This window comes from Stenella coeruleoalba (genome assembly GCF_951394435.1).
Source record: "Stenella coeruleoalba genome assembly, chromosome: 18".
Classification (NCBI taxonomy): domain Eukaryota; kingdom Metazoa; phylum Chordata; class Mammalia; order Artiodactyla; family Delphinidae; genus Stenella; species Stenella coeruleoalba.
In genome coordinates, this window is record NC_137164.1 from 77,503,120 (window position 1) to 77,528,245 (window position 25,126).

At 52.8% G+C, this 25,126-nt stretch overlaps 1 protein-coding gene across 4 annotated transcripts in view; it reads right to left on the minus strand.

The window, feature by feature from the left end:
* Positions 1–322: 322 nt before the first annotated feature.
* Positions 323–25,126, minus strand: part of ADPRHL1 (ADP-ribosylhydrolase like 1) — a 34,232-nt gene continuing 9,428 nt past the window's right edge. Inside the window, exons 1-7 of one of the 4 annotated variants that reach the window (XM_079903246.1) lie at positions 9,235–9,517; positions 6,471–6,635; positions 5,173–5,298; positions 3,432–3,572; positions 2,301–2,428; positions 949–1,081; positions 323–489 (exon numbers count right to left, since the gene is read on the minus strand). In XM_079903246.1, the coding sequence (XP_079759372.1) occupies positions 332–489; positions 949–1,081; positions 2,301–2,428; positions 3,432–3,572; positions 5,173–5,298; positions 6,471–6,635; positions 9,235–9,448 (1,065 nt within the window). In that variant the 5' untranslated portion in view covers positions 9,449–9,517 and the 3' untranslated portion in view covers positions 323–331. Of the gene's footprint in view, positions 490–948; positions 1,082–2,300; positions 2,429–3,431; positions 3,573–5,172; positions 5,299–6,470; positions 6,636–9,234; positions 14,740–15,938; positions 16,022–25,126 lie in introns of those variants that run through there. The other 3 variants (XM_079903247.1, XR_013824889.1, XR_013824890.1) reach the window with 3 other exon arrangements.

Genomic DNA, 25,126 nt, shown 5'->3' on the forward strand with positions numbered 1-25,126 from the left:
GTCCGAGCAGAGCCATCGTGCTTATGGGTGCTATTGGAATCAGTGAGCGGATGCGTTAGTTTTGCGGCAGAATAAAATACACCGAGTGTCCCAGAGGCCCTCCGTGGCCTCGCGTTTGGAGGTGGGGCTGCTGCGTCCAGAGGGACGTCAGTGCGGCGCTAGGCTTGGCCAGGGCGGGAAGACTATTCTCATAGGACAAGCGATGTGCTTTATACAGCAGTTAGGCCTCTGAAACCGGGAGGAAAGTTAAGATGTCACACGAGCTGCGGGGGCCCCCCGGGGCCCCAGAGGCACCAGCGGGCCGCCAGGGGCTGGGGGCGGGGAAGGGGCTTTACTTCTCCTCCGCGGACAGGCGGTAGAGCTCCTCGCCCAGGCGCCGCAGCTGCTCCTTGAGCTCCAGCTCGCGGTACAGGCCCGCGGGGACGGCGTCCAGGCCGTGCAGCAGCCCAAACAGGCAGCCGGCGATGGCCCCCGTGGCCCCGCTCTCACCTAGAACGAAGCACGGCCCTCAGGGCTGCACGGCGGTCCCTGGCCCCCTGGCCCCCTTGCCCCCTCGCCAGGAGGCCGGGCCACCTCAGCCTCTGCCCTTGGCCTCAGCCAAGCCCAGGTTTGCTCTGGGAGGTGCCGGGGAAGGGGGCGGGGGGTCCCCTCCCCCTCCTGGGACAGCCGCATACCCTGGTGCGCTCGGGTGAGCACCTCCCGCGGGTCCTGCGCACGCGCTGCGCACCACCCCCGCCGCCCCCGCTTCAAGCTCTCAGCCTCCTGCCCACCCCGTCCGCCGGCGGCCCTGGCCCGCTGCCCCTGCTCCACTCCCCCGCTCCGGGAGGTGTCGCGTCTCCACACCTGGGCACCCGGAGGTCCCAGCAGTGTAGGTGGGGAGCCCGGGGCCCGGCAGGAGGGCCTGGCTGGTGGCCTCTTACTTCACACTCACGAGAAGGCGCATCTCACCTCCGTGGAACATGGCCCGGTGGCAGAGCTCCGTCCAGCTGCCCTTGGCTCCTAAAAGGGCATCGTAGGCAATCATGGGGGCGTCGTGGCCCCGCCGGCCCCCTCGACCTTCCGAGCTCCATTTCCTGTAGGTCTGGAGAAAGCGCCACAGGTCAGAGGCCGCCAGGAACCACGTCCCGTGCGCTAGGGCACGAGCTTCTGGGTTCATCTGTGCGCCGACGTGGCGCCCCTGTGTGCCGTGCACTGCCCCAGGGCTGCGGGTGGGCACTGGCTTCCCGTGTGCCTCACGCCAGCCGTGCCGCAGATGAGCAAACAAGCCAGCTGCCGGGCAGAGACAGCCATCAGGGGGTCTGGAGCGCTGTGATGGGGCTGCTGTGACAGCACAGCTGGGCGCCACTGCGTGATGTGAGGTCTGTGTGGGGCACAGGGACACGCGAGGCCGGGCAGGGGTGCCGCGTGTGGTCAGGGCCGCAGGCCGGCCGGAGGACATGGTTGGGGAGGCCACGGTGGCTTGAGCAGCTGGTGGCTCAGAGCAGGTCCCTGTGGGTCTGTGGCGAAGGCTGACAAGGGGCAGGGGTCAGATTGGGCCGGGGAGGTGGACGCAGGCAGGTCACACCCCTGTGCCTTAGCAGCAGAGTCAGTGTCGGTCTGGGGCAACAGCATCTCCACAGGAAGAAGAACGGTGTTTCTGAGTCTTTCTGCGTCGGGGGGCCCATGAGAGATAAATGAAAGGGCGGTAGGAAGCACCTAAAAAGGGAAGGGTGGACCCTTCCTCTCCCCCTGCTCCTTCCTGACACCTGGAATGCAGATGTGCTGGCTGGAGTGGGAGCAGCCAGTTTGGACTATGAGGCGTGCTCGCAGAACAGCAGAGCAGCCAGACAGAGGATCCTCAGCTCCTCACTGCAAGGGGCTTCTGACTCAGCTCTGATTCCCTTGACGTGAGGATAATGAACTTCTGTCTTGGTTAAACCGCAGTTACAGCGGTTTCTCTTATGCTACCAAACACGATCCTGACAATTTCAGCCACTTGGGGGGGTTTCTCAGCATGGGGAATGCCTGTGGTTTGCACAGACTTATTCATCCCTCTATCCCCAGTCCCTAGAAGAGATGAAGTGAGATGGACTATTTTCACATTTTCAACTTTTCTAGCACAAATCGTGCTTATAATCAGAGAAAATGAAAAGATAAAAGCACCATCCATTTGCAATGGGCTTCCTTCGAAAAGTCTTCCACGGCCCCGCCTGCCAGCTGCTCCCTCAGCCCACCTCCACCGTGGGGTCCCGTACAGCCGGGGGTGGCAGGCAGCGGCCCCGACAGCTCCTGCTCGCCACCCACGTCGCCGGCAGACCTACCTTGTCCCTCTCCTCCGCGCTGTAGCGGTCGGGAAAGCTGGCCTCGTTCTCTGTGTCCTCACTGATTTTTCTCTCCTCCAAGTAAAACTGCCATTTAGCTTCGAAGTAAAACCAGTGCTCCTGGTATTCTAAACACAGAGGCCAGGTGAGCGGGCTGTGGCGGCCGTCCAGCTGGGCGCCGTGGGCAGCGGGCGGGAGGGAGGAGGCAGAGCCCACGCCCTCCGCCTCGGCTAAGGCTCGGGAAATTCGAAAATGCTCACATTGTAGCTACTTTGAAATACCAGCAAGGAAGATGGAGATCGAAACCAGCCCAAAGAATTGCTTGACAATGCGCTGAACTAAGGCAGCGATCGCAGTATTTTTATTTTTAAGTGGCTTCTCTTGAAAATTCTGAACCTGTGTATTTTTCAAAATTAATTTTATTTATTTTTGGCTGCGTTGGGTCTTTGTTGCTGAGTGGGGGCTACTCTTTGTTGTGGTGAGCGTGCTTCTCACTGCGGTGGCTTCTCTTGTTGCGGAGCACGGGCTCTAGGCGTGCGGCCTCAGTAGTTGTGGCGCACAGGCTCAGTAGTTGTGGCTCACGGGCTCTAGAGCGCAGGCTCAGTAGTTGTGGCGCACGGGCTTAGTTGCTCCGCGGCATGTGAAATCTTCCCGGACCGGGGCTCGAACCTGTGTACCCTGCCTTGGCAGGCGGATTCTTAACCACTGTGCCACCAGGGGAGCCCTGAACCTGTGTATTTTTATTAACTCAACACTGTGCCTGCGAAGTCAGGAGAGAGGACGTTCGTTATCCCTAACTAGCAGCTTGACCTCCAAGCCCCAGAGGCGCTGAAGCGACTTTTCTGAAGTCATGGTAGGAGGACGCTGCTGCAAAGTCTGGAGCAGCAGCTGCAACGGCTCGTGGATGACGGGTGTGTGTGTCGGGGGGGTGCCCGCGTCTCGAGAACCCAGAGGGGATCCCCGTGCTCGCCTGACCCTCCGCCCTCTGGCCAGGCAATACTGCAGACCTTCTTTGTGGGGTCAGCCTGTCACACGGCCCCCCCAGTCTGTCCAAGTCTTCTCTGGGTGTGGCTGGAGCCCACCTCCTTCTAAGGTGCCGGGGGAGGGTGTCAGGAGGGAGGCTGGGCTCACCTGCCAGGTGCCGGATGGTCCTTTTACAATACTCCTCGGCCAGCGGGACTGTCCTCAGCATGTCTCGTCCCCACTGCTCCAGCCGTTTGCCCTGAATGGCATACGACGCGAACAGGGCCGTGCACAGGGACCCGAGGAAGCCTGGGGTGGCAGGAGAGAGGGTCAAAGTTGGCACCAGCCACGCCCCCTCCCAGGTGCTGGACACGCTGTGTCCTTGGGCTTTGCCAATTTGACCTTCAGTTACCGTCTGCAAGGGGGCAGAGGCGGGGTGGGGAGAGCACGATCCCCACCTCTAAGCGCTGCTGTGGGCACGGGATCCAAGCCCGGGTGAGCCCCTGCAGAGCTGCCCCACGAGTGGCCATGGGAAGCGGGACCCCAGGGAGGCGTCAGCCGCAACCACTTCTGGGGCAGGGACGAGCGTCTGGTTCTCGCGCCCGGGGTCCAGCTGCCGTCCTGACCACCTGCCACAGCCCACCTCCCGTCATGGGGTGCTTCAGCTCCCGATCCGAGACGCACACTCCCAGGCAATAAAGGTAAGAAAAACTGACACTTGCCTCCAAAGGCAGTTCAAAAATTGCAAAGGAGAGTGGAGTTAAAACGTGCTTCCCGGTGTTAAGTGTGTGCTGTCCGACCCTAGTCACCAGCCTAGTAATATATAAATTACCCAGCTCTTAAACACGTGAAACAACATTTCTTTAATAAGAGTGGGCAGGGCTTCCCTGGTGGCGCGGTGGTTGAGAGTCCGCCTGCCGATGCGGGGGACACGGGTTCGTGCCCCGGTCCGGGAGGATCCCACATGCCGCGGAGCGACTGGGCCCGTGAGCCATGGCCGCTGAGCCTGCGTGTCCGGAGCCCGTGCTCCGCAACGGGAAAGGCCACAACAAGAGTGGGCAATAAATTAACCAATGTTATAGATGTTTAAACTCTCACCCCAGGCTCTCGTACTCATGGCATTGTTTCCAAACGTTCAACATTTTCCTGTTGGAAGGCTGTTTATGTTTAATTCACTTCTGCTGAGTTGGGGGTTAGCAAACTCCTCTCCACCACCCGGACGTTGCCGCCCGGCTGAATTACATGGCTTTGTGCTCAGAGATCTGACGGGCTCATCCGTGGCGTCCGTGGCTCAGCGGCCGCGCCTGCTGTGGACTCAGGTGCCACGGCGCCCGCGTCGGCTGCTTCCTGGAGGGCACAGGGTGGCCCTCGCGGCTCGGGGGCGACACCAGTAAGCCCGGACCCTGCAGGTGACCTTGAAAGGAGCACAGTCACCGAGAGCAGCGACACCCTCGACCCCGGGGGCCGGGAGCCGAGCTCAGCCAGAACTCAGGAGGGTTCTCCTTTCCTGAAGCTGAGCTGGCTGCTCCCCGGTCACGTCTCACAGGCGGGCGCTGGGTCGGCAGGCCCGCCCTCCCTCTGAAGCCCGACCCTGGGGGGCCAGCCCGGAGTGTGGGCCCCCTGCGCACCCCGAGCGCTTTGTCCTGACACACGGGGGGAGCGGCTTCTGCCGCCACAGCCACCGGACCCGGCCAGGGCACGGCGCACAGCGCCCACGGGGCCCGACGGCGGCGCCGGCTCCCCGCTGGACAGCCCGGCCGAAATGCCGGCTCCCGGGGCTCCAGCCAGACCCCAGGCTCGTTCGGAACCGGTGCCGTCCTGCTTTTCTTGTGACGTGACCGACTTTGAAGCGGGGAGAAGGCCTTCCCGTCTGGCCTCCCCACGTCCCCGCCGCCCGCGGCTGCCTCACCTGTGGGATGGTTGTGCGTCATCCGGCCGCACTCCACGCTGACCTCGAGGAGCGTCTCCAGCCGCCCCGGCTGCCAGTACCGCATGCCCACGCACATCGCCTTGGTGGCAGCGCCAAACCCGGAGCCTGCGTGGAACGTGGGATACCTGGTCTTAGACCTCTGTGCCGGGGACGCCGGCTCTGGAAGTCTAGCTCTCACGAACCATATGAAGATGTACAAAAACTATGTGCTACCATGATTAGCACAGGGTCATTTAAATGAGTCAGAAGTAGGGAAATTGCCCACATTCCTGACAAAGAAAAGAGAGGAAAGAAGTTGCAAAGCAGCCATTAAAAACAGGATTTTTGACGGGATGAGGAAATGCTCCTTCTGGGAAACGTAGGAGAGAGAATTGCACGCACAGTATGCTTTCAACGATATGTTTCCTCTTTTTTTTTTTTTTTTTTCTTTTTTTTGCGGTACGCGGGCCTCTCACTGTTGCGGCCTCTCCCGTTGCGGAGCACAGGCTCCGGACACGCAGGCTCAGTGGCCATGGCTCACGGGCCCAGCCGCTCTGCGGCATGTGGGATCTTCCTGGACCGGGGCACGAACCCGCGTCCCCTGCATCGGCAGGCGGACTCCCAACCACTGCGCCACCAGGGAAGCCCCTCAGTCAGTGAATTTTTAAACTCAGACATTGCACTGTTTTTCTCTAGAACTGTGATGTAGATCATTTTTACACCTACGTGTCTCTATTTAACCTTTTGCAGAAATATCGAATCCACACTATTTTCTATCCTTACCTGGTAACTTTAGTGACTGTGTCAGGGTTCATCAGTTCTGATTTACTGCTGTTTCTCTTTGTTATGGACCATGTCTCCTGCTTCTTTATGTGCCAGTAACATTTGATTTGATGGCATCCTTCAAGGTAAACCCAGAAGGACAGGTATGCCCTCAGAGTCAACCCGGAGGGCGTGTCCAGGACCCCAGGAGCAGAGGCCCTGGGGGCAGAGACTGCAGCTGCCTGATAACATCACCCCGAGGACACATGAGATCATCACAGAGACAGACATTTATGCAGGTGGTGTATGCTTTCCTTGATGCACTGGCTAAAAATAACACATTTAAAGGGAAAGCAGTGGGAAAATGTTCCTAAACCAGGGATGGTGACAGAGGAGCTGGGCATGCTAGTGACTCTGAAGCCGGCGCCCAGGCTGGCTGGCTCCCTGGGCGGCCGTTCAGTGGGGTGACAGGCAGGGTAGTGTCGCGGGGCCCTGTAGCCCCGTGGCTTTGGAGGGAGAGGAACTCATGCTCTGACCTTTCTCATTGAAGGGCGTGTGCCAGGCCAGGAGATAGTTGTCGGGCTTCAGCTGCGAGCAGCCCTCGACGGTGGCCGGGTCTACCCGCTGCCCCGGGAGCTTCTCGAGCACGTCCACGTAGCGTCGCACCATCTCACGGTACAGGTCGTCCAGGCACCAGAAGTCTGGGGCGGAAGAGGGGTGTGTGGGGGGCAGGGTCAGACAAGGGGCGGGTGGAAGGCAGCGACAAAGGAAGCGACGACCGGCGTCCGGCCCCATCCCCCCAGGAGGAGGGAGAGTCTGGGGTCGGCTCACAGGACCCTGGCTCCCCGGAGAAACCTGACCGCAGACGAACGACACGCTGTGGATCTCATTGAATTTCAGATGCTGTGGTTTGCTGCTGTGCCTCTTCTAGCTACACACCAGAATCTAGGAAAACCCAGGATCCTCACACACGGCTCGCGGTTCTATCCGAGACGCCCAGCTGGCCTGAAACCTGCCTGTTCCTCGGGCCCTCGGGGACCCACGTCCAGGGTACAGGGAGCTGACCCTCTCCCATCTCCCTGTCAGCGAAGCGGCCAAGTGCACGCTGCCCACCGTCCCCACTGCCTCCTCGTGGGAAGGCGTTCTGGGGACAAGCGTGGTCTCGAGTCCCTCGGAGACCATGGGCCACAGGACAGGGGCGCCCAGGCTGTCACCTGGGTGGCACCGGGTTTGGCTGACCTGTACTGGGTGACCTCACGTGACGCGCCCCCCCCCCCCCCCGCAACGCGCCCATCACTGCAGGGTCAGGCTCCTGTCTGTCTACTGCTTCCTCCCAGACAAGGCTCAGCGAGGGGCGGTCACTTGCCGAGGCCAGAGCTGGCCAATGGATTTCAGTCGCAAAGCCTGAGCACTTCTGCCATTAAATGAATCCACGGCGTGGTGTACAGAGGCCACACACCCTCCAAAGTTGGGGCCCAAGGTGCCTGGCCACACGGAGAGCAGACCGGACAGTGCAGGGCAGGGCACACCTGCCAACGCAGCTGACGGGCGCCGGGAAGCCGGCCTGTGCGGGGCTGCACCTCAGGCCTCGGGGGCCGGCCCTCCTCTCCTGCCTGCCTGGCTTTGGAAATCGCGCGAAGAGCCGTCGTCCATCGGGGCCCCTGAACTACCGCGTGTCCAGCAGCCGCAGCAGGCGGGATGGCGCTTCAGATGCAGGCACGAAGCTGTCTGGGTTCCGGTCCGCACTCACTGTGTGCCGCTGGGCAGGCTACTCAGCGCCAAACAGCGAGTGTGGATTGGAACCACTCTGTGCGTCGGTTCCTTTATCTGTAGCCCCTCGTAATAAACCCGACCTGCAGGGCGGTGCGAGGACCTGATGACGCCGCCCGCAGTTAGAACAGCACCCGGCCACAGTCAGAGTCTGCTGTCGCTGTGACTCGGGGGCTCAGAGGCCCCTTCCACAGGCTGCAGTTTGTTATTAAAGAAAAAAGCTGGGCTGTTTGAAAACTAAACGTAAATTAAATTCCAACTTGTATGTTTAGGGAGCTGAAAACACGTTTGCTTGCCGAGTTTCTGGGGGCACAGGCCTGCCCGAGCGCGCCCTGGTGGCCCGCTGGCCAGAGGGCGTGCGTCTGTCCAGCTGCGCCCGCAGCCATCAGAACTGGGCCCACTGCCACCGTCCTCACCCGGGGCGGATTCCGCCCTGTTCCTGCCAAGGGGACAGGACTCGATCCAACCCGGGGGAGCACGTTCTCGTCAGGGGCCGAGCCGGGAGCTGTCCTGGGGGCCGCCGCACAGGACAGAGACACGCCGTGGGCTCTGCCAGGTGAGGACCAACACAAGGGCACACGGACTGACACGGAGGGACACGGGAACCTGCCTGAAAGCCTCACAATCAGCCCCCGCTGCCCCCAGTTGCGGAGTCTGCAGACCCAGAAGGACACTCGCTGTGCCAGCTTGCCGTGACGCTGTCTTATCTGAGGTGCCTTAGCTCTCCCCTCCGGCTACTTGGGACCCGGCAGAGCAGACGGCATTCCTGTGTGGTGACAGCAGAGCTAAACCCGGCTGCTGGCACCGGCCTGCGGGGTGAGCACAGGGTGACACGTATGTTCCAGCCACTTCAGAGCTGCCGTAAGTTCTAATTTTGCAGTGACGAGCTCACCACTCGATACCTGTGGGGAAGGTGCGCCTCACAGACACCCGCTGCTTCTCTGAAACTCAGTGAAGACCTGCTCCGAAAATCAACCTGCTCCTTAAGGAAGCGTGTCTCCCCTCAAGTCATAGCATCTTCTTAGGACAACTGGGAAACTGCAGCAACTCTCCGAGCTAAATCCTATTTTGGTAGGTGGCGTTTTAACCACAGTTCATTGGAATTTAGAAGTAATTCCCCCAAATAGCATCGTAATGGGTCCAAACTTCAAACTGGCTTATTATTTTATGTATTGTTGAAATAAACTCAGAAGCAGGCTTACTACCCGCAGTGAACAGCTGAGCCCTCATTCCAAACCCCGAAGCGAGCCGTTCGGTTGGTTTTAACCCTAGAGACAGAGGCTCAGCCGGCCGAGTGAATGTTTACAAAACAGTGAAAGTCCCGGTTTAAGAACCTGAGGCTGCAGATGAGCAGAGAGTGATACTGTCACCCGAGAGGCTGCGTGGGAACACAACCCACGGCACGTCCGGTTTGCTGGGGACCCGGGTGTGACAAGCTGGTTTCAGCAGCGGCAGCGGGTGACCCCCGGCCCCCCCCTCACTGCGGGATCCCGCGCTCCCGCCCGCCAGCACGCCGGGGCTGAGCCTCACCTGTGACCAGGGCCCCTGCCGTCGCCATGTGCATGATGGTGTTGTCGCTCACCGGCCACCTCTCTGGAGAGAGCACCAGGTGGTCCAGTCCCCCCACCTTTCCCGGCTCCTTCTGGACCTTGGGGCCCGAGGCGCTGTCCTCCCCGAAGGCGTGTCCGTGCCCGAGTGCATCGCCCACGGCCCCCAGCAGCATCGCAGCCTGAAACTTCTCCATCTCTGCCGGCAGCTGCCGGGTGCCCAGCCTTCAGCCCGCCCCGCCGGCCCCTGTTCTGGTCGCCGCGTCGCCGTCGGGAGCCTCCCCGATCGGCCAGGCGCCCTCTTCTGTCCCGGGCGGGCGGGCGGCACCAATGAGGAAGCCGTCTGGGCCCGCAGCCCGCAGCCACGTGGTGCGCCCAGGGCTGGCTCTTCAGTGGGGGCACCTGCGGCTCAGAGCACCGCTTCAGAGGGCGGTCTGCACGGCGCGCTGGGGAGATGCACACGTTTCTACAGCTTCCAGGTGTAACTCGCGCACCGTCGGGCTCACTGCGTTTGGTCCAGTCACGCGGCGTGCGTCGACCTTCCCCGCGGCCCAGGCGGAGAGCCCGCCCGAGCTGCGGCCCCTCCGCTCCCTGGGCCTCCACCCACCCACTTGGTCTCTGTAGCTCTGCCTTTCCGGGACTTTCAATTACACGGGATCGCGCTCGGCGGCCTCCACGCTGCGACTCGGCTGTCACACGCACGGCTCTGTTTTCCGGAGGACTCGTTGATTATAAAGCGTGTTTATGGTAGAAAACTGCCACGTGCGAAGGGGGAAAGCACGTGGAGCCGCCGCGTGTGTGATCACGGGCGTCCCCGCGGCCCAGCGTCAGCGAAGGCTCCCCGACAGCCAGCCTCCCGGCCGCTCCGTGTGTGCGCAGAGCCCGGAGCCCCGAGGGGTCGGCGAGGGCGCCCCGTGAAGGTTCACGCACCTTAAGCGTCCTCCCACCGATCCCGTTCCACGGGGAAGATGTTCACGGCCGTGCTGAGGCTGAGAGTGGGGGGAAGCCCTGCAAACCAGGGACCTTGACTTGAAAAGAGGGGTCAGGAGAGCTACCACCTCTGTCCCCAGGCCCCTTGTCCCCCAGGTTCTGGTCCCACGTCAGACCAGGACAAGCAGAAGGGCGTCACGCCGGGATGTAAGAAACACGTCTGATAAAACTTAAGTTTCTTTCAATAACAAGATACTAAGATGCCTTTAAATGAACGGGTCGCAGTTCCCTGGCAGTCCAGTGGTTACAACTCCACACGGGTTGGATCCCTCGTAGGGGAGCTGAGATCCCGCACGCCGCGTGGCGTGGCAAGAAAATAAAAGAAAAGGTAAATGAATGGGTAGTATCATCACAGCACTTATTAAAAGAGAGGTTCTGGAACCCGACTCTGGCCGGCACAGTCCGAGAGGTCCTAAAGCAAAAGTCCTTTACGACCAGTGCAGTTGGCCCGGGTTGCTAGGGTGCAGGCTCCCTCCCCGAGGGCAGCCCCTCAGACAGCCACCCACGTAGGGAGAAAGGCACCATGTGGCAGAAGCCGTCTATCGCTAGGCAGAGGTACCGTCTTCGGCTGGTCTCTTCTGCTGAATCTGAGGCAGCAGACACTGTCATCGAGACGCTAAGAGCAATCCCACACTATCTGGCCGATGTCAGCGAGAGGAAGAGGTGAGGCGAGCCCACTGCATCGTTCCTGCAGTGTTTGCCAAGCCCCGGCCGTGTGCCACGAGTCGTGGGTATGGCTGTCCCCACAGAGCCTGGAGCTGGAGACATATGTAATATCCCACTTAAGCGTTCACTAAGGTAAAAGAACACACTGACATGTGCGATGTCACCAACATGGAAGGAGGTGATGCTGTCCAGCCCAGGAGCTCCCGGCAGGCACGGGGAGGCCACGTGTGTTAAACCCCCCACGTTTGGTTAACCCGCATGTCTTCACTGTATGTATAGTTTGCGTTTCAGTGGATCAGTTAGGTACGTAACTCCCGCCAGTTCAAGGAAATTCGTGTATTATGAGATCTGTGACCGCCCACGCGGAACAGGGGTACTTAGCAGATACCACGTGATACCTAGAAAGGAAAGTATGTGACCCAGGCCGTCCGTGTGGGACGCGATCCTGCAACAAGGCGGCAGGGACACAGGTTGGGAGGGTCCCAAGTGTAGTGGCCACTCCCCTGACGTGGGACCAGGACCCTGACATCCAGGACCCTGACATCCAGGGCCCTGACATCCAGGGCCCTGACATCCAGGACCCTGGCATCCAGGGCCCTGACATCCAGGGCCCTGACATCCAGGACCCTGACATCCAGGGCCCTGACATCCAGGGCCCTGACATCCAGGACCCTGGCATCCAGGGCCCTGACATCCAGGGCCCTGACATCCAGGGCCCTGGCATCCAGGACCCTGACATCCAGGGCCCTGACATCCAGGGCCCTGACATCCAGGACCCTGACATCCAGGGCCCTGACATCCAGGGCCCTGACATCCAGGACCCTGGCATCCAGGGCCCTGACATCCAGGGCCCTGACATCCAGGGCCCTGGCATCCAGGACCCTGACATCCAGGGCCCTGACATCCAGGGCCCTGGCATCCAGGACCCTGACATCCAGGGCCCTGACATCCAGGACCCTGACATCCAGGACCCTGACATCCAGGGCCAAGCGTCCGAGGACAGACCTGAGAGGCACCATGACACCAGGAAGAGAATTTTAGTGTTTCCAGAGTCCTCAGCACTTTCACAGCACGCACGACTTAAACGTGTATTATAGAAGGGAAACCTATAAGTGTTGGAAGAGCCTTTGTCACTGTTTTGGTATCTGTTGATAAACAACTCCACAGAACACCTTTTCTCTACATAACTTTAAACCTCAAGAATGAAACAGTGCCACAGACCTCATGATTCTCACAGGCCCGTCCGAGTTCCATAACCTCTCTGAACAGAACTCTTACATGTCAGAACCCACGAGGCCTTGAACGACGTGTTACAATTGGTGAAGTTTCTATTAACGCCTCTTAGAACTCCAGTCTTACAGGTAGAGGACGGGGCAGCGGGGCCCGGGAGAGATCAGGTGACTTCCCTGGCCCTGCACCTTGTGACGGGCCGACCCGCCCAGGCTGGGTCTCCAGGCCCCAGGCCTGAGTGGGTCACATGTTTGAACGCCAAACCAACCACACATTTTAGGCACACTTTCTGGAAATCTGAGTGAATTCCCCTCTCCTGTGAAATCACCCCGATTTATCTGTCTCACGAACGGGGTTGTGGGCTGGGCAGCGAGCACGCCTGTGGCGTGAAGATCGTTCCCAGTACGAGGTGGGGTCCACACAGCGGTTCTGGACAGCGTCCCCCCGACAGGGGGCACAGGAGGCCGGGCAACGAGACGCGGACACACACGTCCACCTGCACGTGACGCGGCTTCCGGTGTGGGGTTTTGGGACAACAATGTGTATTTTGCCTCCCAAGTGTGACAACCGTAGGAGGGCGGGTGGGTGAACAGTACTCATATTACAGAAGGCTGAAAGGAGAGAACGCTGATGTTTAAATCTATAATTTATCATGAAAGAAATAATTTTTCATGGAAAAATGTCCTTTTAAATACATTTTTTTTTTTTTTTTTTTTTTTTTTTGCGGTACGCAGGCCTCTTACCGCTGCCGCCTCTCCTGTTGCGGAGCACAAGCTCCGGACGCGCAGGCTCAGTGGCCACGGCTCACAGGCCCAGTCGCTCCGCGGCACATGGGATCTTCCCAGACTGGGGCACGAACCCGCGTCCCCTGCATCGGCAGGCGGACTCTCAACCACTGCGCCACCAGGGAAGCCCTTAACTACATTTTTTAAAAGCATAGTTTATGACGCTCTTAGGAAGGTCAGCTGCCGTTATCAGAAGTAAAGCAGACCCACTGACTTGCAGGCAATTTAAAAGAACACTTTTCTGGAATCACGATGACACCATCGCTGTGCAAACTGCAACGGCGCGTTAACCTGTAAAATGATTCCCAGATGAGCATCCAGAGAAAAGTGAAATGAAAATAGAGCTGATAAATCCAGACACTTGATGATTCAAAAAATATAAATCTTAACCCTGGCACCAAGTTCAAAACCGCCAGCATCCACGACACGCGTCCTCTTTGGGGCACGTTTCCAGCAGCCTGACTTGGAGTTTCTCGGGGTGGTTGCGGACAATTCAGTGAGTGTGGTGAGCACAGCCTCGCTTTGGGTCATGATCAACAGCGACCCTGCAGCCTGCAGACAGGCCCCAGCTCCTCCGTAAACGCGGAAATCATGCGGAGGTCTCTTATGATTGGGTCTCTGGGCGCCCCAGCGGCGAGCTCAGAGGGTCTCCGTGTGGCGTCCACAGTCAGCGGCGTCTTCTCGAAGCAGCAGGAGAGGGTCTGCAGTCTCACGACTGGTCAGGATGACTTCCAAAATGGGCAACGGGCATGGCTGGCCAGTGTCTCCTGCAGGACAGCTCCCTTTTCCCCTTAATCCATCTCGATCTTCTGCCTAGAGAGGGCTGCCTTAACCACCCGTGACCACTGGCCGTGCACATTCTACGAAATCATCTATAAGAACAGGCCCCACTCCTGAAGGAGAGCAAATAGATTTTTTAAAAAAATCAACGATTTAGAGCAATATTTTTACATTCAAAGCAGTTTTTCACAATCCAACTTTTATATTTCAAGAACTCAAATGATTTTAACTTTCTATAGCCTGTGCTCCACTTAAAGAATCGGCTAAAGTGACCCTCTTCTGCTCTAGCCAGACCAGGGTTGGCAAGTGCTGGTGTGCTTGTGTGGAGCCGGTCCTGTGAGGACCGCCCACCCTTGACCCCGCCGGGAATGTGCACAGTCACCTCCTGGCCGGGCAGAGGGAGCCGACGGTGGGCGGGGCCGGGGGGTGGGCATCCTTCCCTAACGGGGCAGCGCCCACAGCTCAGCAGGCAGGCAAACGCCCCCCGAGTCCTGAAATGTTTGGGGTGGGGGCCGCAGCAGGCGTGCGTGCTCAGGTGAGCAAATGGAGGCTGCGGTCTTCCGTGAGCTTCGGCCGTGCGACGGAACAGCCGCTGCAGCCACACGCGGGGCAGCGGGCCCCAGTGACTGTCCTGCTTGAGGTCTGCCTCAGGGCCTCTGCACGTCCACTCTGAAATGGCTTAGCTCGGACAACTGTCTTCCTGACTTTACCTAAATATGAAGCTGTATTTTCTTTTGTGTGATTTACAAGACATAATAAAGTGACTACTAGTCACTATGATCACCATCCCCGTCTCCGGACGGGGTCGGGCCAGGAGTCAGCAGGTGCTGTCCGCCCCGGGGCCTGCGCTGCCATCACTGACCCGTGGTCCAGGGGCAGAGACGTGCGCGCCCGCGTCAGTGCCTCTGGCCATCGCCTGAGTTCCGACTACTTCTCGTACCTTCTTCATCTTAGCTGGACACGTCATCTGCAATCGTATTTCCAAAATCTAGCAGAAGGTTCCAAGTGTTTCTTGGGATTGATCTTTTGCGATGCTTCTAATACACAAGAGAAAAAAGCCACCAGACTTACGGTACAGACTTAGCTCTCAGGAGTTCTACTGGCCTGGCTATCTCAGAACAGAATTTGATAAGGAATAAGTACCGGAACAATATTGTCAGAAGTTAAACTAATAATAGCGCTTTGGGTAAACGCTGAGCGCTACATAACGCCAATGTGCAGATGTAGAAAGCAGACTTATTTAGACACAAATTGAAATAAAACTTTAAAAATACAAAAATTATAAACTTACTTCAAATCAAGAGGCAGCACTTTTAATCTCTTCACCTAAGCCCCAAACCAATTCAGAAACAGGGCGGGCAAGTAGCATTTTGATACATTTATTTTCCTAAATACCGGGGAGTTCTTTGAAGTGGTATGGGACACTTTTCCGGAAATGCCTCGGTAGTTCCTCGGTACTTCAGGTGCAGCGAACACGTGCAGGATACCCGCCCGCAGCTCAAGGGGCAGCCCCGGCCCCGGCCCGGCCTCCCCTTTATCTCCCAGAGGCTCCCAGCTCATAAGGCAGCAGGTGCCGCTGTGGGCCCGTCTGCACACGTCACAGGCACACGGTTCACAGACGGCTTGCCAGCTCGTCTCACACCTCAGAACACGCGCGTGACCAGCACAGTGTGCTCTTCTGCACCTGCCGTCCCACGTGAGCCCTGTGTCCCTCTGCCGCGTGGCGTTCTGGGGTCCTTCCCAGGATGCTCCAGGAGGGCTTTCCCACACAGCCCCCACCCCGCCACCCGGTGGAAGGGCTGCTCCTCGCACGCAGGGGGGCCTGAGCAGGACAGCACGGCCACCGCCCTAGGTCAGGGCGGCCCGCACCCTGCACGCTCCCCGCAGCCGCAGCCGAGACCCCGGCCCGAAGGACCCGCCCCCCCGGGGCCAGCTGAGCCCCCACTCCTCCCGAGCGATGCACAGGACATCCGGGGTGGCCCCAGCCTGTGAACACAGCTGGTGGGGGGGGCCCGCTGGTGGGCAGTCCAGAGGACGCGGCCTCGGAGCAGCCGGGGCAGAGCCCCTGGGCGCCGCTTTCAGCTGGTGGCAGAGCGTGGCCGCGGGTCTGCTGCTTGGTGACTTCTGCGCGAGGCCCTGGCCCCACAGTGCCCGCGGTCAGGCCCTCAGTTAGTACAGAGGCCACCGCACCCACTGAGCCCTCCCGCGGGGCCCCGGCAAGCAGGAAGCCACTTACCAACAAAAGGATGTTCCAAAGATCTAAAAACTTAAGCCTTCCGGAGAATACCAAATTCCAATACGCGACGGCCATTTCTAAGTCTGGCGAAAAAAGGGAAAGAGCATTAGTGAATCCCAGTTTCTTTTTCCGCTGCACAGCGACCACTTCTCAGCGCGCTGGTGTTCACTTACTCAATAACCATCAGCAACCTCACCTAGAAGTGACACGAGGGCTAATGCGTTCAGAAGTGTTCCTGAAGTTGTGTGTAATCTAATTTTGTAACTCCGGGGAAATGTCTTTTAAAAAGGATTTGTTGCGAATTCCCTGGCGGTCCAGTGGTTAGGACTTGACACTTTCACTGCGGTGGCCCAGGTTCAATCCCTGGTCAGGGAACTAAGATCCCACAAGCCACACAGCACAGCCAAAAAAAAAAAAAAAAAAAAAAGGATTTGTGTACTATGTTATTTGGACATGTAAGTAAGTATCCCCTAATTAAACCATTTCAAAGACTCTCATTTTCTTATGTATTGGGCTTTCTTGAAAGCTGAACCGACCTGGATACTATTAACACATATCATTTATTTTTAAAAAATAGCCCAATGCACTTTCTAAGTGATGAACTACAAGTTAAAAACTCATTTAGAAAGGAAGGGACACAGTGCTTTCCAAATAGACCTGCCTTGCCACTTAAGAACTAAAACAGAATCTGATTCAAAAGTCGATCATATAAGTACTATAAAGACTCGGAACTTCTTGGGACTTCCCTAGTGGCGCAGTGGTTAAGAATCTGCCTGCCAATGCAGGGGACACGGGTTTGAGCCCTGGTCCGGGAAGATCCCACGTGCCTTGGAGCAACTAAGCCCATGCACCACAACTACTGAGCCTGTGCTCTAGAGTCCACGAGCCACAACTACCAAGCCCACATGTCACAACTACTGAAGCCTGCATTCCTGGAGCCCGTGCTCCACAACAAGAGAAGCCACCTGATGAGAAGCCCACGCACCACAATGAAGAGTAGCCCCCACTCGCCACACCTAGAGAAAGCCCGTGCGCAGCAATGAAGACCCAACGCAGCCAAAAGTAAATAAATAAATTTATTTAAAAAACCCAACAAGCTTAAAAAAAAAAGACTTGGAATTTAAAGTCAAGACAATTAAGCATGTTTATCTGGTCACTAGTCAAAGTCAACGTCCTCAGTTTTCATTTTTCCTTGGCTGGAAGGTAGCGATGATCTCACAACTTCTATACAGACCGACACTGTGGGGCTCGATCATAAGATGGTGTCTTAATGCCACATGAACGCGACGCTGTGGGGCTCGATCATAAGATGGTGTCTTAATGCCACATGAACGCCGTTTCAGGGCTGCAGTAGAGGATGCTCCCCGACCCACCGTGCTTGGAATACAGACTCATTCTCTGCTCACTGCAAGGTTAGTACTGATTTCTTTCTATATGATTGATACACAAGTACGTCAAGGGGCTGAGAAGGTTACTTCCTAAAGCTGACAGCATTTAACCATGTCGGCGAGCACTCATCACTGTCGGATGACCAAACAGTCATACTGCAATAATGCTTACGGGTGCACACCAGTTAGATTAATGTGAAAAGCTGATGAGTAAACATTTAAGGTAACAAATTCCTTTAAATGCAAAATACTCAGCTAATCACTTTTCAGATTTTTACCTAAATCTGGTTTGGTCCCACCTGGACAAAAAACTATTAAAGCTGGAGCTCTGACCTGAGCTTTCCAGGGTCAATCATTAACACTGGATGAGCAAAAGAATCTATGAGTAGCAGCCAACTTTAAATAAAATGCCTCTGTTCCCTGTGTGTTTAAAGTGCATGAGATGTTCTCAGTCTGAAATAACCTGGAGTCTTAATCAGAAAGAAAGCAATGGTCAGGAAATTGCAGGAGCTGGTAGAAGGGAAGGCTGGCTGGACCTTACCTACGGGACCCTCGGCATTTACGCCTAGATGATTAGTCCTGTCCTGCTAAGTCTGCATCCTTATCACTTAGGAAATCTATACTCAACGCATCTTAATGATGAAAAGTGTCACACTGAGAAATGGAGGTAAACCTGGGGAAGAAAGAAAAATAAGATTTTTGGCAGATATTAAATCTAGTTACTTTTAGGTTCGTTTGGTCCTAGAAACCCTTCTTATAAAGTTCCCGATTTGTATGTTTGCAAACCACACAACTAAAGTAGAAGTGTGCATTTTCAGAGACCTAGCATCACTTACATAAACACGCCGAGTGCTGTCCTGATGGACTTGGCCATTTGCAGAACAACAAAACTCAAAATTACAGAACTTGAGAGCTGAAATCAAGAATAAAAGCTACTCCAGTGACCATAAAAGGAACCTTCACAGCACCTATATTCTTTGCAATAACCTCTTAAAATCCTACCTCCCGAGTAAGAAAATGTTTAGAAGGTACTCCCTTTAGAATTAGATCATAAAGATGTTCCTTCTGTCAAAAAAGGGTCTTTGGGCCAATGTAAAAATTAGCTAATAATCATGAAACTTTACTTCCTCAAAAATTATGATTTTTCAAAGCCAACTGATGGCAGACTCTAGCCAGTATAAAACCATGCTAAGCTTCTTACCTCAAAACACGGGGTCAAGGAGCTTTAATGATCTCCTCTTTTAGCCTATCAGTTAAGCACAGGCTAAGGAACCATCACACACAAAACAATACAGCACATGCACATCTTCACACACACATAAGCAGACACAGAAACCTGAAGGAAAGGAAGGGTTCATCTGTGGGTTTTTTTTTTTTTTTGATTACCCCTTTCCACTGCTGTCCATGCTTTTTCTAGGAATTATAGGAACACTTGTATCAATCTCTTTAATTTATATTTAACCCTTCAGAGGACAGACCATGTAATATACTTTGGAAATTGTAAAATCAATTGTTCCATTTGGGGTTCGCAGCCGTAAAATTCCTCATCTTGCTTTATTTTTGTTAAAAAAGCCCTCAGAAAACCTTATAAAATAAAATGTATGTGAAATGTTCAGGCATCTAACCATTTTATATTCCTTCAGTTAGTCTCACGAAGCAAAGAAACAAAATCAGTAACTGCTCTAATTCTCTAGTGAATGATTTTTTAAAATAAATTTATTTATTTATTTATTTTTGGCTGCGTTGGGTCTTCATTGCTGCATGCGGGCTTTTCTCTAGTTGCAGTGAGTGGGGACTAATCTTTGCTGCGGTGCATGGGCTTCTCATTGCGGTGGCTTTTCTTGCTGCGGAGCGTGGGCTCTAGGCACGCGGGCTTCAGTAGTTGTGGCTCGCGGGCTCTAGAGCGCAGGCTCAGTAGATGTGGCGCACGGGCTTAGTTGCTCCATGGCATGTGGGATCTTCCTGGACCAGGGCTCGAACCCGTGTCCTCTAGCATTGGCAGGAGGATTCTTAACCAGTGCGCCACCAGGGAAGTCCCTAGTGAATGATTTTTTTATAAACATGTTATTTAAGTGTCTATAGGCATAAAAATAAATAAGACAATGTTTTTTTCTCAGTAAAGGAATTACAGGATAAACTATAAATTTCACCTTTTGTGCTGCGTCATGCTACGGCAGATCTATTTAAAATAGAGGCTCAACGTACTAGGCTCCGTATTGCCAAAGTGTTTCAGAATGCTCCGTACCCTCATACTGAATTTCTTTGAAATTATTCATGCAGAAAGAAAGTAAATTTTAAAACTTTCAATTAGGTAATGAATTGAGACTGTCACGCAGCACTCCACCGTATTCATATTTTATAACTTCTATGCGCTGCTGACGGTAAATGTTTGGGCTGTTCCTTGTTTTCTGGTCACAAAGAATGTTGGTAAATGGTTTCTGGACATGTATCCTGGCACACAAGTGAATGTGTTGAGGCAGACACCCACCCATGATTTCATGAGTCTTGTTAAACAGTTCTCCACGCTGACTGCCCACCAGCGCCGCTCTGGAGCTGTCCTGGAAGAGTGAGTTGTCTGGAGCCGTCCTGGAAGAGTGAGCTGTGTCTTCTCATGTGCACACTGCCATGAATGAGGCTGAGTGCCTGCCTGTGCTTTCACTGGCCATATGGAATGCATCTTTCGTGAAGGCCTTGGTCAGGTCTCTTGCCCATTCTCAGTTAGGTTATCTTTTTCTTGTTGTTCTGTGGGAATTCTCTACGTATCAGGGACACAGGCCTTTGGCAGTTGAGTATCTCATGGCTCCCACCCCTCACGTGGAAGCCTCTTCACTTCTCGATGCTGTTTCTTGGTCAGAAGTTCTTATTTTAGCGTAGCACACTCTACAGTCTTCTCTACAGTGATTTTTCATGCGTTTTACAACCTGTCCTACTGCACGGCCATAAGGATATTCTCCTCCAGTATTTTCTAAAGGTTTCTGCCTTCGGCCTTTCACACTGAGATCTACAACCCACCTGAACTGACTTTCATGTACGGTGTGAGGCAGAGATCAAGATGCATTTTTTCCATACGACCAGACCATTCTCCCAGGACCATCTGCTGAAAAGCTGTCCCTTCTCCGCTTCTCCAAAGGGCCACCTTTCCCATAAATCAAGTCTTCCTGTAAACACGGATGTTTCTGGGCTCTCCATTCTGCTCCACTGGCCTATTCACCTAATCTGGCCCCCAATGTCATGTACTCTTAATTACTGGAGCTTGAAAAGTCCCATGTTATGCTCTAATATCCACCCCCTCACTTTTCTGTTACTGTGATCAATTACATTGATCAACTTTGTAATGTTAAAAAGATCTCGCATTCCTGGACTACAACAAACATTGTCATGACAAATTAGCCTGGTGTTTTGGTTGATTTGTTTTGGGGGCTTAATTTATTTTGCTGAAAATTTGTTTAGGATTTTTGGGTCTTATGTTCATCATAAGCATCTTTTGATTCTTATGACTGGGAGTGGCCTATAATTTTCCATTCTCAAAATGTCCTCTCTAGGCCTTATTATCTAGGTTGTGCTGGCCTCAGAACATATTGCGGAGTGTTTCTTCCTATACTATTCTCTGGAAGAGGTGGTGTGAAATTGGTGCTATTCTCTTTATTAAAAGCTTGGTAGGATGTGCCAGTGAACCAATTCTGGCCAAGAGTTTTCTCTTTGAAAAGATTTTAAATTATGGGTTTAGACTCTGTAAGAGTTATGGAACTATTTCTTCATGTGTCCATTTCAGTAAGTTGTCATTTTTAAAAGAACATCTCTATTTCATTCAGGTTTTCAAATTTACTAACATAAAGTTGTTCATAATACTCTCATCCTTTAATCTGTAGGGTCTATAGTGATGTCCCCCTTTCATTCTATATTGGTTATTTGTTATTCATTACTTTATAAGTGTTCACATAACAAGCTTTTGGCTTTACAAATCCTTTCTACGTACAACTTTTAAAAAATTTCATGAAATGACTGCCTGTTTAAAAAAACTAATTCCTTCTGTCAACACTCTTAACTTCCTGCTCTTTTCTCTGCTTGTTAAGATGGATGCTTTCCTTACTGATTTTCAACTTTTCTTTCTAAAATATGCATTTAAGAAGCTGAATCCTGCAAGTTTTCATATGCAGTGTTTTATCATTCAAAATACTTTCTAATTTCCACTGTAACTTTTCTCAACCCAAGGGTTATTCAGAGGTGTAATATCCACACTTATTTCAATCTATCTTTTTGTTATATTCCTCGTTTAATTCTATTGTGGTCAGAAAACATGCTCTGTATCATTTCAAGTCTTTGAAATTTGTTCAACTTACTTTACGGCCCAGTTTATGGTCAATGTTTATAAATGTTCTATGTCTTTTTGAAAAGAATATGTATTCTTCAACATCAAGGGAAAAGTTCTATCTCCTTTTCCAAATCTTCTATTTCCTTACTGATTTTTCATCTACTTATTCTACCAGTTGGTAAGATGTGAGAATTCCCCACTTTGCTTGGAGTTTGTCTCTTTCTCTTTAGAGTGTTAACTTCTGCTTTAAATAAACTATTACCCTCTTGGTGAAATAAAACTTTTATCATTAAGAAATGTCCTTCAGATTCCCCCTCCCTCCCTCCCTTCCTCTCCTGCTTCTCCTTCTTTCCTCCATCCCTCCCTCCTTCCTTCTTTCCCTCCCTCCTTGCTTCCTTCCCTCCTTCCTTCCTTCTCCCCTTCCTTCCTCCTTCCTTCCTTCCTTCCCCCTTTCCTCTGCTCTTTAATTCATTAACACATAACTTTCCCCTCCTTGTTGTCTCCTCCATGTATATACTGGTTGGTTCCTCTTTGTCAACATGTCTCTAGTTGAGACATGATGTGAGGTCTTCTGGAAATGTGATACCCATTGCTAAATACCATCCTGCTCTGCCTGCCTTGGGCTGGAGTTGGGGGAACTGAGAACTCAGGGGATGTGCGTCCACAGCTGAAAATGACCAGGAACACAGAATTCCAGGGCCTTAAGAAGGTGGAAGCAGACCCACCCTGGAATAGAAGATTAATTGTGCATAAAACCATGGAGATGATGCTGACCAGACCATTGCAGGACCAGTCTGAGATGATTATGGGAGCTGACTGTGCTGTTCTGCATGTAGCCCCCCCTCCCAGCCTGTATACACCTGAGACTCCCTTTTAAAATCTTTGTTCCCTAACCAGCAACTTGGAGATGGTCTGAGGACACTAGTCCACCATCTTCCCAGGTTGCTGGCTTCCTGAATAAAGCACCTTTTATTTTTTCAAAAAAAAAAAAAAAGAAAGAAAAGGATATGCCCTTCATTATCTCTAGAATTACTGTTTGCTTCAAAGTTTGTTTTATTGTTTTTTTTTTTTTTTTTTTTTTTTTTTTTTTTTTTTTTTTGTGTTATGTGGGCCTCTCACTGTCGTGGCCTCTCTCGTTGCGGAGCACAGGCTCCGGACATGCTGGCTCAGCGGCCATGGCTTATGGGCCTAGCCGCTCTGCGGCATGTGGGATCTTCCTGGACCAGGGCACGAACCCGTGTCCCCTGCATCGGCAGGTGGACTCTCAACCACTGCGCCACCAGGGAAGCCCCAAAGTTTGTTTTAATATTAACAGCCACGTCAGCCTTTTTTTGGTTAACGTTTGCATAATGTATCAGCTTCTGTCCTTCAAATTGTTCTGTGCCCTTATGTCTTAGTTGCATCTACTGTAGACAGTACACATGGTAGTTGACTTTTTAAAAAAATTTTTTAAATTTTATTTATTTATTTTTGGCTGCGTTGGGTTTTCGTTGCTGCGCGTGGGCTTTCTCTAGTTGCAGCAAGCAGGGGCTACTATTCGTTTCGGTGTGCAGGCTTCTCATTGCGGTGGCTTCTATTGTTGCGGAGCACGGGCTCTAGGCATGTGGGCTTCAGTAGTTGTGGCACGTGGGCTTCAGTAGTTGTGGCTCGCGGGCTCTAGAGCGCAGGCTCACTAGTTGTGGTGCACGGGCTTAGTTGCTCCGAGGCATGTGGGATCTTCCCGGACCAGGGATCAAACCCATGTCCCCTGCATTGGCAGGCGGATTCTTATCCACTGCACCACCAGGGAAGCCCCACGGTAGTTGATTTTAAACAATCCATCTAACATTTAAGTCACTTACACTTAATATAATTATGTAAATGCTGACATTTTCAGGCTTAAATCCTCCATTTTATCATGTGCTATTTGTCCTGCCATAAACTAATTTTCCTTGTGTGCTTTTTTTTTTTCTTGGATTCTTTTGGATTGAATTTTAAAATAACTTTACTCCTTGCTCTCTTATTTAGGAATTATATATAAATTATAATTCTCCTACTGTTTTTATAGTCATTATAACATATACAAAGAGCGAACAAATATTTTCCCACTGTTTTACCCTTTTCATTCTCCTAAAAGCATCTTTTGATAAGCAGAAGTTTTTAACTTTGATGGAGTCCGGTTTATCAATTTTTTCCTTATGGCTAGTGCATTTTATGTCTTCCCTGAAAAAGTGTTGCTTAACCCAAGGTTACAAAGATAGTCTCTTAATGTTTTGTCTCAAACTTTACGGTTGTCAGTATCTTGTACAGGTCAACAATCTAGCCCCAATTAATTTTTATATATGATGTGAAAGAGGGACCGAGGTTAAATTTTTTCACCTTTACCCAGTTGCTTTGGCATCATTTGTTGACAAGGCTCTTTTTTCCCCCATTGAAATAATAAAAGCTGACTAACAATCTTGCAGTAGATGAACAAAGTAGTAAGACTTCACTAATTCATTTCAAGACTTACTCTAAGGCTACAGCAATTAAGAATATGTGGTGTTGGGTTAAAGACAGATAAAAAGACCCACGGAACACAAGAGAGAAGATCCACACAGACAGTGTTTTGTCTTTAAAAAGATGTCAAGGTATTTCATAAAGTTTACTCAGTTTACCTAAGAATCCTGCAGCCCCAAGAAAGGATGTAGAATTAACTGTTAAAGGCAGGTGTTCTAACCAGTCAGGAGTTAGCAGGCAGGAAGACATGTGGAGAAATCACAGCAGAGCAGACATGAAAGCCAAAGCGTTCCTAGAGGTTAGTGCTGTTCAGAATAGAAGCAAAGTCCTTCACATCTCTAAAAACAAGGTTATCTCCACAATATAGCTCACTAATACATTCATAGTACTTTTGTTTAATATTTTGAAAAATAGTTTCACCTTTAACTGCTCTTTGAGGTGTAGAGAGAGCAGTCCACCAACCATCATTAACTTGTAAGCTAAAGTTATGTTCTGTGTACTCCAGGTAAGAGGGCGTGAGATGATCTAAAACATTTTGGGAAGATTCACTCTCAAAATATTTAAAATATACTTTTTAAGTTATGATACTTTATAGGATAATAGGAAGTTAAAAATTTTACTTGTGGGCTTCCCTGGTGGCGCAGTGGTTGAGAGCCCGCCTGCCGATGCAGGGGACGCGGGTTCGTGCCCCGGTCCGGGAGGATCCCACATGCCGCGGAGCGGCTGGGCCCGTGAGCCATGGCCGCTGAGCCTGCGCGTCTGGAGCCTGTGCTCCGCGACGGGAGAGGCCACAGCAGTGAGAGGCCCGCCTACTGCCAAAAAAAAAAAAAAAATTTTTACTTGTACAGTGTATTTCTAGACAACGTCTAAGAAATGCCATCAACCGTCTCTATAAGAAGCACTTCTTTCCAAAATGTCCCATTTTGGGGAGACTTTAACAGGCGGGACAACCTGTAGTCCAATGCCAAGGGAACGCTTCTTTAAGAGGTCTTTCCTATTCTAAAACTACT